The sequence below is a fragment of the Mesitornis unicolor genome, unplaced genomic scaffold (assembly GCF_000695765.1).
Source record: "Mesitornis unicolor isolate BGI_N332 unplaced genomic scaffold, ASM69576v1 scaffold1698, whole genome shotgun sequence".
Classification (NCBI taxonomy): Eukaryota; Metazoa; Chordata; class Aves; order Mesitornithiformes; family Mesitornithidae; genus Mesitornis; species Mesitornis unicolor.
The window spans coordinates 1-10406 of NW_010202309.1; the positions used below are offsets into that span (position 1 = coordinate 1).

Genomic DNA, 10406 nt, shown 5'->3' on the forward strand with positions numbered 1-10406 from the left:
AGCCCCGCTGAACGGGAGCGCGGAGCCGCCCGCCCGCTGTGTCTGCTACGGGCTAGGCCGGTTCAGCGATTGCCCCGTCGCCCGGGCACAGCTGGCGTTCCTGCTGCTGCTGCTGGAGGAGCTGGGGGTGAGCACTGGGGGAAACCGGAGGGGGAACCGGAGGCCCCCGTTGCCCCGGCCCCCGCCTACCGCCGCCGGTCTCTCCCCGCAGGGGCCCCCCGGTCAGTGCTCCCTCTTCGACCCCGCCTTCGCCGCCGCGGAGGTGGCAGCGCTGGGGCAACTGGGGCTGCAGCTGCTCCCGGACAACGAGGTGAGGGGTCCACTGGGGTGCCGGGACCCGGTGAGGGGCTAGCACCGTTCCGGGCTGTAACGGGAGCCGCTGGTTTCCATGCAGGAAGGGAAGCACGGCGTGGGGGGCTCGGCCACGCTGTTCTACATGGTGCACTGCGGGAAGGCCCTGTACAACAACCTGCTCTGGAGGAACTGGTCGGCAGGGGCCCTCTCCAAAATGGTCATCGTGGGGAACAGCTTCAGGGGCATTGAGGAGAGGTGAGAGGTTCTGCTGCCTCCAGCCAGGCTTTCCTCTCCCTGCTCCTTTCACTCGTTTTCTGTAACTTCTAACACTGATTTCCAGATGTTGCTCATTTTCAACTTGCTGTCCTGTTTGCAGTCATCAGCCATCTCGCACCTTTCCCATGGCACACACGTTCAAAAAAGTTCTCTAAATTCACAGGAGTGTCATGGCTAATGCTGGTTACCTTCTGTTATTCTAGACTGTTGTCAAGAATACTGGAGAGAGATTATTCTTACATAGCAAAGGTATGAGCCACTCATTTTTTAACATTGGTTTGTGTTGACAAAACACCTTTTAATGAGAAAAGAAATTAATTGCAAATGGAAAGAGGAGGGTGGTTATTTTAAAAACCTTTTTTTGATATAAAAATGAAGCACTTTAGGATCATTCTACATTATCCACAGAACACGCTGCATAAGGGTTGAGGTTAACGAGGTTAACATAACACCATTGCCATCTTCACTGACTCTTAACTTTGCAGAGAAGTCCTCTGTTGTCCATAACTTTTCCCCCAAATGCTCTTTAGGTCTTGAAAGGGACAGAGGAGGCGGCGCTCCCCACTCACCCTCGGTACCTGGACACCTTCAACGACACCTCTGTCCACTGGTTTCCCTTGCAAAAACTGAAGGAACTCTCCCCTGAGGTCTGGGACTGCGTGGAGGAGCCGACATACCAAGAATGTGAGGACTTGGAGATCATCAGAAAGGAGGAGAGCGCAGAGCAGCGCAGTCCCACTGCTGCCAGGTCCTGACCTCAGGGGGGCCTTGGGGCTGCATCTCTTCCCACAGCAGCTGTGTGGTGAAACTCAAGCACTGACAGTGTCCTTGTGCTCCGCCAAAAGCACTGAGTGTGATGGGACATTTTTGTATCTTCATTTTTTAATAAAAGGTAAAGCTGCGCTTTGACTTGTAGTCACTTCTATAGCAAACTAATTTAACTAAAACTGGCTTTTGAAGCCATCTGTACTTGGTGATTGCTCTTCTGATCACCCTTTCATGCACAATTCAAAGCTTTTGCACGTACTACACACATTTCAAAGCATCAGGAAGGGGGAATTACAGGAGAGGGTGTTGCAGTTAAAGGTATTGGTGTCTAGTTCCAGATGCAGGCTTATAAAAGTTATCAGTTGCTCAGTGCTACTGAAATCACCACTTTATCTGTTCTTCTGTGAGGAATCGAGGAAAATAAAATAGGGATATAGGGGAAAAAAAGCCTCAGTTTCCCTCCCTTATCTCTGTGCCCTAAACTGTGTGCTGCTGGGAAAAGCTGCCTTCTTTCAGCTCTGTGCTGACAGAGCAGAGGGCACCCAGAGCAGCTGATGACCTGCAGGCAGGCACCAGGCTGAAGGAGCCATCAGCTCACCCCAGGAAAGGTGGGACGAGTCCTGGCTGCACGTGGGACGTTGTCAGGACAGTTACTTGCTGCCAGGGCAAGGAGAAGCTGTGACATCTCAGTCGCTGGAGACCTTCAGGACTCAGCTAAATGAGCCCTCGCTCTGCTGCTGGTGCAGAAAATCGCTTCCCGTGGGCCCTTCTAACCTGCAGATAAACCTCTATCACCGCTGGCAGTTACACAAGCATCAGAACTGCTCGTTCCTCCCTTAGCACCGACTTCCACCTGTAATTTCATCTCTTGACACTGCCTGAACAGCTCTTCTTAAAAAAAAATAAAATCCCGGCATGCAGCTACAGTTTGGCTCTCTTTACAAATCTGCAGCTTTTTTATTCTGCGACAGTTACACTAAAAATATTGGTGAGATGATCTTCACAGTTCGGAGCAGGGGCCTCACTTGGCCATGTCAATGAGACTCTGGAGAGAGGTCGGCACCCAAGTCTTTTCCCCTTGTACAAACACAACGCCTCTGTCGATGTAAATGACAATCCGTCCAAACGTATACAACTGTTTCCCTTCGTGCCGCTTTCCAATCACGGGCATAAAAACAATGTTGTGCTCCTCCGCTTTTGTCTGAATGAGGTCCTTAAAGTTCATGGGCACGGAGCTGGCAGCCATGCCGATGCCGCGCTGGGCCATGTTCTCAGCCTCACGACACTCCTGCATGGCTTCGTACTGAAAGTCTTTCCTCCGCTCGGTGTGAGTGAGGTAGGCGATGTTCTCTCGAGCGCCTGGCTGCATGTACCCACCTGTTTGGAGAGACAAAACACGTGAAAACACAAGGATGGTGAGGGCTCTGGAGAACAAGCCTGATGAGGAGCGGCTGAGGGAACTGGGCTTGTTTAGCCTGGAGAAGAGAAGGCTGAGGGGAGACCTCATCACCACCTACAACTGCCTCAAGGGAGGTTGTAGAGAGGTGGGTGCTGGGCTCTTCTCCCAGGTGATGGGGGATAGAACAAGGGGAAACGGCACCAAGCTGTGCCAAGGGAGGTTCAGGTTAGAGATAAGGAGGAAGTTCTTTCCTGAGAGGGTTGTCAGAAGCTGGCACAGGCTGCCCAGGGAGGTGGTGGAGTCACCATCCCTGGATGTGTTTAAGGAGCGGGTAGACGAGGTACTCAGGGATATGGTTTAGGGGGTAGACAGGAACGGTTGGACGTGATGATCTCAGAGGTCTTTTCCAACCGAGCGATTCTGTGATTCTGTGAAAATAAGGTCCCAGTCCATTTCTGGTGGAAGGTCTATGGGTAAAGTCCAGTCCTGGACACATTAAAGTCAATCCATAACGTTCTGGATCCTCCTTTACGCATTCTGATTAAGTTTTATGCTATTAATGCTAATACATCATAGACTAGCTAGGTGAATTTGAGAACTGCAGCATAAGCAACAGGATTTGATACAATCCCAAAACACACTTGAGCACGCACAGGAGAGGAGGATGCTGCGCTGCTACTGGCAAAGGGAAAATGTGAACAGCAAAAAGTACTCCTCAAAGCCAAAACCTGGCCTGTGGTCCCCATGTGCCACTGCTGGGTTACCAACAGTGACTGTTGCAAAACCAGGCCAAGGGGGGAGCAGAACCACACTGCAGGAAGCAGCATTGTGTCAGAAGCACTTTCGCTATCAGCCCCAGTTCGCTCTGTGGCTGCACGAGTACCACGCCAGAAATTTCCTAACGGGTGAATTCCTCTTTCTGCAACACTTACCTGTAGTTATGTTTATTTGTGGTAAAACCATACAACCCTTAAAACAGACCTCAAGGAATCCTCCATGGTCCTGATGCAGATTCTCCATCCCACCGTACACCAAGTGGGTAGGGAGGACACAGGACAGGAGTTCTCAGTCTTGGAAGACAGGGCAAGACCTTCTCTTGTATACAGCTTAATTCCCAGCAAATTCCTAACAATCTCTTTCAGATCACAGGGAGAGTCATGTGGAGGGAAAGGGCACTGCTCTAAAGCTCAGGAGAAGAACCAGTATCACACCGTAAAGAAAAAAACCCCAACAAATTATAGCTTCAGAAGTCAGTATCAGATTTAAATCACTGGTCTCTCAGTGCCTGACATAAACCACACCATAATCAAGCAAGGCTGAAAGAGAATCAGTTGCTTAATGGCACAGGCAGCCACCAAAAATCTCCTTCTGCTTCAGTTCACAGACAATTTTCAAGCCATTAATTATTATTATTGATGGACACAATAAGATAAAACACACTTCCAATTTCCCTGCTCACGGGAGCTGCTACACTGCGGATTAGCAGGGCCATGCCTAAATACAGACTCACAAGAACCAAGTGTTGTTGTGCTGCCAGTGCAGCAAGCAGAGCCATCACAAGCCACTTACCAACACTGGAAGAGACAGCCCGGTTCATGATATCAAGAGCTTCGTTAAATTTGTCTTTGATTGACGGATGTGCTAACACTTGGTCTGAAAACATGGACTTCCAACCCAAGTACCACTTTGTAATCTCTTCATAATTGGGGCTGTTACTAAGCCAAGAGCACAGCACCTGCAAAACAAAATGACAGATGAAATGTGGCGGGACAGGTACATTTATGGAACAGAGTCCTTATTACCATTTAACTTATTTATTACTGAGCTTTCAGTAAAATAAATGACTGTCACAGTCTCAGGAAATAATCTGTTCTGATGCACATGGAGCTATGAGTGGAAATCACCCCATCTGGCAGTTAAACCAAACTAGTTAAATCTATTTCAGCACTGGGGCAGCAATTACTAGGCAACAGGCACCACGACACTTCACAGTGAATCAAACCCATTCACTCAACCTTGATAAGTTTCTCACCTGCAGCCACTTTGGGAAGAAGTGTTTCTCCAGCAGCCCAACAAGACTGGAGACAGAAATCATCCCCTCCCAGTCAACCACCCAGTAGAAGGCATCCATGTGCTGCTGGTGGGGGTTTATGATGAGTTCGTTCAAACACATCCCTAGGAAAGGGGGAGAAGAGTTAGAAGAGAGTTTGAATCAGTTTTGTCAGCGCCCGACCTATTTCACTACTAACACACATCATTTGAGGAGCACCTGTACTATGTATTACCCTAAGGGACATTTGGGCTCTTTAAACCATTTGGCTGCTCCCTGCCACCAAAACAGTGCACCTCCATTTCCACTGATTACAATTTGCTGCCAGAACTGAGAAACTTAAAAGCATTTTGACTGTTTTTAGGACAACAGAGCCTTTCAGGCAGTTTGCATGGCTGAACGGTGAATTATGAAACCTCAGCATCAAAGCCATTAGCACAGATTAAAGAATGCAGGAGCAACAGAGATGTTTTACAGCTTGACACTATCTGACAGCTATCAGATATTCTTGTCAGCTGAAGAACAGAGGAATCTGATGATTTAGAAAAGACAGAAAACACTGAGAATAATTATAGCACTTCCCCAGTCTAAAATGTCTGCCTCTGAAAAAAATGCACAGTACTAGTAGCAGAAAGGAAGGTGCAAGCTTGGCCCAAACTTATTCTTTAAAGTAACAATGGCAACCACATCAACACAGGTCTGTTCTAGTGTAAGGGGGAAGGTGGCAACCAGCAGATTCCTGAAACGCATCGTGCCTAGGCTTGTCTCACCTAGTTTAGGCACAATGTTTTTGACCATGAAAGCCTCCCATGACCCAGGTGTGAACACATCTTTCCAGGGCTGCAGGATAAGTTTGGCGGAGGAGTCACTGGGATGCCACTTCTGCAGTGCGTTGGCCAGCTTGTTTCGGATGGGAGAATACAGCGGCTCTAATCGTGCCTGCATCAGAGGAAGCCAGGGATGGATCCACGAATGGATTGGGACCGTGTCTGTCAGAGGATTCCAGCTTTCGACCTTGAGGCAAAACAGAGAAGATTAAAATAAGCCTGTTCTCTATCAGTGAGTCTTACTACATGTGAAAACCCCCACAATGCAACCCCCTAACTCCTAAATGCATCAGCAGAGGTAGTAAACCAGTATCTTAGTAGTTGACAAATTCAAATACTGGTTCAGAGCATGGATTTATGCTAACACTCTCATCTTACCTCTTTCTGTAGCTTGGGGAAGATGAGCTGATCCAGAATGTTTTCCAGTATCCAGACAGGGACGACGTTTACCCAGCTATCCAAGAAATCCACCATTGATCCACAGTTCCTCGGTTGCCACTGCGCCACTATGTTCCTGACATATGGCATCCAGATTTCCCACATCAGTCTGGAGAAAAGAATATAAATAAATCAAAGCTAAGCTTAAAGCTATAGCCCCAGGCCTAAATAAACCAAATGGTAACTGTTACTTAAAAGCTACTTCTACTTATATAGCTGACAGCTGGATTTTAACACACACATCAAGAGAATCATCTGGAAAGCACATTTGTATCTGTACTTTTCCATCCCTGAGGAAGCTGCGCTTGAAGATGCCACGCAAAGTGTGACTCATTTGCTCCTTACCTGTGAAAAGCATCTGTTGAGAGGTCCTGCCCACCGTGTGATAACAGATGATCGTTTTCCAAAAGGCTCTTCCACTTGGCTATGATCTCTGTGCCGTATGAACAGTCCTGGAAATGACAAGGCATGAGTGGCTTTTATCGTTTTTCATTAATTTCAGCTGGTATCTACAAAGAGCAGGCTGATGGTACACTCTGCTACAGACAGCTTTCTTGCCTGCTCAGAAGGCAAGCTAGGAGCTTGCAGCTGTGTTTAGTAAAGTCCTACAAGAGGAAAAACCCACTTTATGGGTCTAACACGCCTCCAGGGAAAAGGGGATAGTCTGAACTTCTTCAGGTGTACAGAGAAAATTCAGACCCTTTCCTGGCACTAAGAACAGACAGGGCACATCTGACTACCTGCAAGACAGACCTCTCCTGCTTTTGCTAAGAAGCAAGAGCTACAGACTTAGCTGTCATCTACGTTTTCTTCCCAACACCCATGGAAGGGATTGATTTTAACCTTACAAGCTCCTAAATTGTTAGTTGCTTTCCAGAACCGTAGCCTTCAGTCATAGCAAATGCCTGAGAGTGGGTGCCAAGTGTGGTTTGGTTTTGGTTTTTCCCTTTCTCTCCAGACCTGATCAGGAATTTGGGGCAAGGAGTGGTGGGGGGGAGTCAATATAATAAAGACTACTCAAGCCACCAAGAACTGTAGATAAATCAAACTAATACACACCTTGAGTGGATCCCAGTTCTTGAAGTAATCTTTCATGAGAGGATAGACTATGGCTACTGCCAGGTCTACCCGATCAGACATCCTGTACTCTTCATAGTACTTGTCTTGAAGCGTCTCAAAAATCTTTGCGCACTCATCCAAGGTTAAGGGGTTTTCACAGCCGGGCTGCATCCGCCTCTCACACTCTTCCACCATCTCCAGCACCTTGCTGAGATTGCTAATCGCTGTCGCCTCGTGCGAGAGAACTTCAGACATCTTCTGTATCTCGTGGCTCAGGTTGACAACCATGTCTCTCTCATACTGCAGCTGCCGGTCGTTCTGGATGATCTCCTGCTCCGTGATGTCAATCAGAAGCTGCAAGTTGTGCTCCAGCTCCGGCAAGGCAAAGCCTTGGGGCTTGGAGTCCTTGCCCAGCGGCTGCTGAGGGTTGTCATCTGGGATATTGTGCTTGTGGCTGATTTGACTGTAGCTGTAGTAAACCTTCTGTTCCCGGCCAGTCATGTCTATAACCTTCCAACAAACAAGAACAAACATCTCTCAAAAAAAATTAAATTGTATCTCCCGTTTAAAAAAGGAGGAAATCCCTTAAAAACCTTACCTTGACTTGAGACAGCTCCTTCTGAGGGGCTGAAAGCTGCTTGCTGATCCTACCCTTGGCTTTCAGTTCTTCTACTGTCTTATAGCTGTATTTGGGCTTTTTCTTGCCTCCGTTAGGATCCTTCCGCCACTGACTGAGCTCCTTTTGAAATTCCTAAACAAAGGCAAAGAGTAGATGTGGTGGCTGCTCTTTGTCACAACCCACATTTCCCTCTATTTTCTGCAGGAAAAGGACCATCAGATCCAGACCAAAAGTACAGCAAAATAACTACGAAAGTGGCAAAACTCAGTGAAAAATTGGTTTGGATGCTGTGGTCCAGTCATGTATCCTCTATTCACAATACTAGCAGTACACTTCTGATCTTTTTGGTTTTAATTTAAACAAAAGACAAAGATTATTTACCTGAGTCTTTGAAGGGGAGTTCTAGCACGACTACTGGAGTAAAATGAGCCAGAAACAACAAAGAACATCACAGTGACAAGAAAAAGGTGTCTAAATGAAATTAATGTGCTACAGTTTCTTATCTAAAATTAGCCCAGTTCTGACACAGAAGCTGACACCAGAACTGAATTTTGTAGGTACAACGCAAGAGGCAAACAGATACAGCAAGAATCACAGAAATACCTCCTCAGCTTCTTCTTCTGAGTCCACAACAGGGAAGTCTTGCAAAGACTGGCTGGTTCGCTCAGAACCGTACGCCCCCACAGCTCCTTTGCCTTTTCTTTGTTTGGCCTCAATTGGATTGATAATACCTAGAAGGATGGTAGTTAGGTCAGGAGGAGCAGTTTATTTATCAAGAGAGAACAGCGAGTGCTTTTCCTACAGTACCCTGAAATATCAGATCTGCACCACCAGCCAGCCTGGTACTCTGCCTCCATCATCATTTCTACCACTTCACTGATTTCACAGTGGCTACAAAATGATTTCATTTCAGCACACACCAAAAAACCCAAAGCAGAGCATTATTCACATCTGTGTTTCATTGCTTTTTTTATTCTGTCACATAAAATAACAGCTCCTTCTCTGTCAGCTGACTACCTTGGGAATTTCTCCCCCCCTTTTTTCCTCTCTCTTTTTCTCTTGCAAAATAACAAGAGCATAAAATTGGCTTATGGTAATTGAAACGTAATTCAATCTTTTCATAAGGACCCAGATCACTTGCAGGAGATGCAAGAAAACAAGAATGAAGCTGTAAGCCACCTAGAGAAGGCAGTTCTTTAAAGAATCCAATCTCTTCTCCAAAGGACTAGTTAACAATAAATGACCAAACACACACCACAGTACCTTGAGCATTCTTCCCGAGACCTCTTCCAGGGACGTAACCCATCTTCTGGAGAAGCTTCTGCCCAATTCCTTTAGTGTGTCTCTCCCAGCTGCCAAAATCCACGAAAGATTTGGTCCCCCCTACAAAGCCTTTCTGACTAGGCTTGAAATTACCACCCTGTTAAAACAATTAAACAAAAAAAACCTTAAAAGAAAACCACACAACACCTTAAAACATCAGCATCACAAAGTCACAGAATATGAGGAGTTGGAAGGGACCTCGAAAGCTCATCCAGTCCAACCCCTGCCAGAGCAGGATCCTCATGACCAGGTCACACAGGAACATGGCCAGGCGGGTTTTGAATGTCTCCAGAGAACAAATAACCAAGTTCTGTATAATTTCACTCCAAAGGAAGGTTCTTCCCAGAAGTGATTCAGTTGTCACCACACCGCCCAGCTCACAACTCCTGCACTCATGTAAAATGCCCCAGATCTGAGGAGTTCCCCAAAATTCTTTAGATGGAAAAGGGAAATCCTGACAAGCTTAGAATGACAAGCTGCCAGTCACAAGGCTTGATCACTGACTTTAGCTGAAGCTGATTCCCACATCTTTCTGCGTTTGGTAACTGAAAATAAGACTTTGATTTTTAATCTATGCCATACCTGGATCTGTCATAGTTCTCTGTGAGATTTTTTTATTTTTTGTAAGTCTCTGAAACGTAGTAAGCCATGGATATTCTTTTATTAGACCTCAATTGACTAAAGGGAATATCAAGGAGGAGCCCAAAAGGACTGATGTTCCCAAGGACACACAGTGACACATCAGAGTAGCCCCACAAGACACAGAGAACACCTCCCTTAACTGCATGCTGTCACGTGTGGTTCTCTGGTTTTAATTATTTCTTCCCTTCATTAGTGCTCCATCCTTGTTTCAGTCTAAGTTTCATAAATCCATTACACAGAATGAAAAACTTCCTGGATAACTCACTGTTTTTAACTTCTTTGGCACAAACTCTTTGGGGATTTCTTCCTGCTTAATAGGCTTTTCGTCCTCGTCAGAGTCTTCATCCGACATATCCTCAGCTGCTGACTTTTTCAGCCCGGCACTGATGAAGTTCACGGGGGCCGAGTAATCCCTGGAGCTACACCAAAACACAACCTGTGAGGGAATTCTGTTTCCGCTGATCACTGCACGTTCCTACAGCAGCCTGGGGACTCCTATGCCTTAGAATCCCCCTTAAAATTAAATATTAAAAACCGACAAGCAGCTTTTGTCAGGTAATGAGCATCCCTGGGCAGCCAGAACATGCTTGCACAAGCAAAGTCCCCACAGGCAGCTCTGTGCACTCCACGGCTGCCCACTCCCCTGGCCGGGCTGTTCCGCAGGGCCTTTACAGCCTCCACTGAGCGGGGCAACCACCCGATCCGTGCCCA

At 46.9% G+C, this 10406-nt stretch overlaps 2 protein-coding genes across 2 annotated transcripts in view; one reads left to right on the top strand and one right to left on the bottom strand.

Annotated features, from left to right (window-relative positions):
• Positions 1-4: 4 nt before the first annotated feature.
• SRRD (SRR1 domain containing) lies at positions 5-1325 on the top strand (the record flags this gene model as incomplete). Its single annotated transcript, XM_010190337.1, has 5 exons — positions 5-127; positions 212-310; positions 395-549; positions 774-819; positions 1101-1325. Coding segments are annotated over 5 exons (648 nt in total), but the record flags the coding sequence as incomplete, so codon positions are not given.
• A 948-nt stretch (positions 1326-2273) lies between these two features.
• The window catches only part of TFIP11 (tuftelin interacting protein 11), an 8415-nt gene continuing 282 nt past the window's right edge, over positions 2274-10406 (bottom strand). The window contains exons 2-12 of the mRNA XM_010190338.1: positions 9961-10114; positions 8994-9150; positions 8334-8461; positions 7710-7862; positions 7112-7621; positions 6398-6504; positions 5993-6161; positions 5558-5801; positions 4770-4912; positions 4307-4472; positions 2274-2715 (exon numbers count right to left, since the gene is read on the bottom strand). Coding sequence (XP_010188640.1) covers positions 2360-2715; positions 4307-4472; positions 4770-4912; positions 5558-5801; positions 5993-6161; positions 6398-6504; positions 7112-7621; positions 7710-7862; positions 8334-8461; positions 8994-9150; positions 9961-10114 — 2287 coding nt within the window. The 3' untranslated portion in view covers positions 2274-2359. The remainder of the gene's footprint in view (positions 2716-4306; positions 4473-4769; positions 4913-5557; positions 5802-5992; positions 6162-6397; positions 6505-7111; positions 7622-7709; positions 7863-8333; positions 8462-8993; positions 9151-9960; positions 10115-10406) is intronic.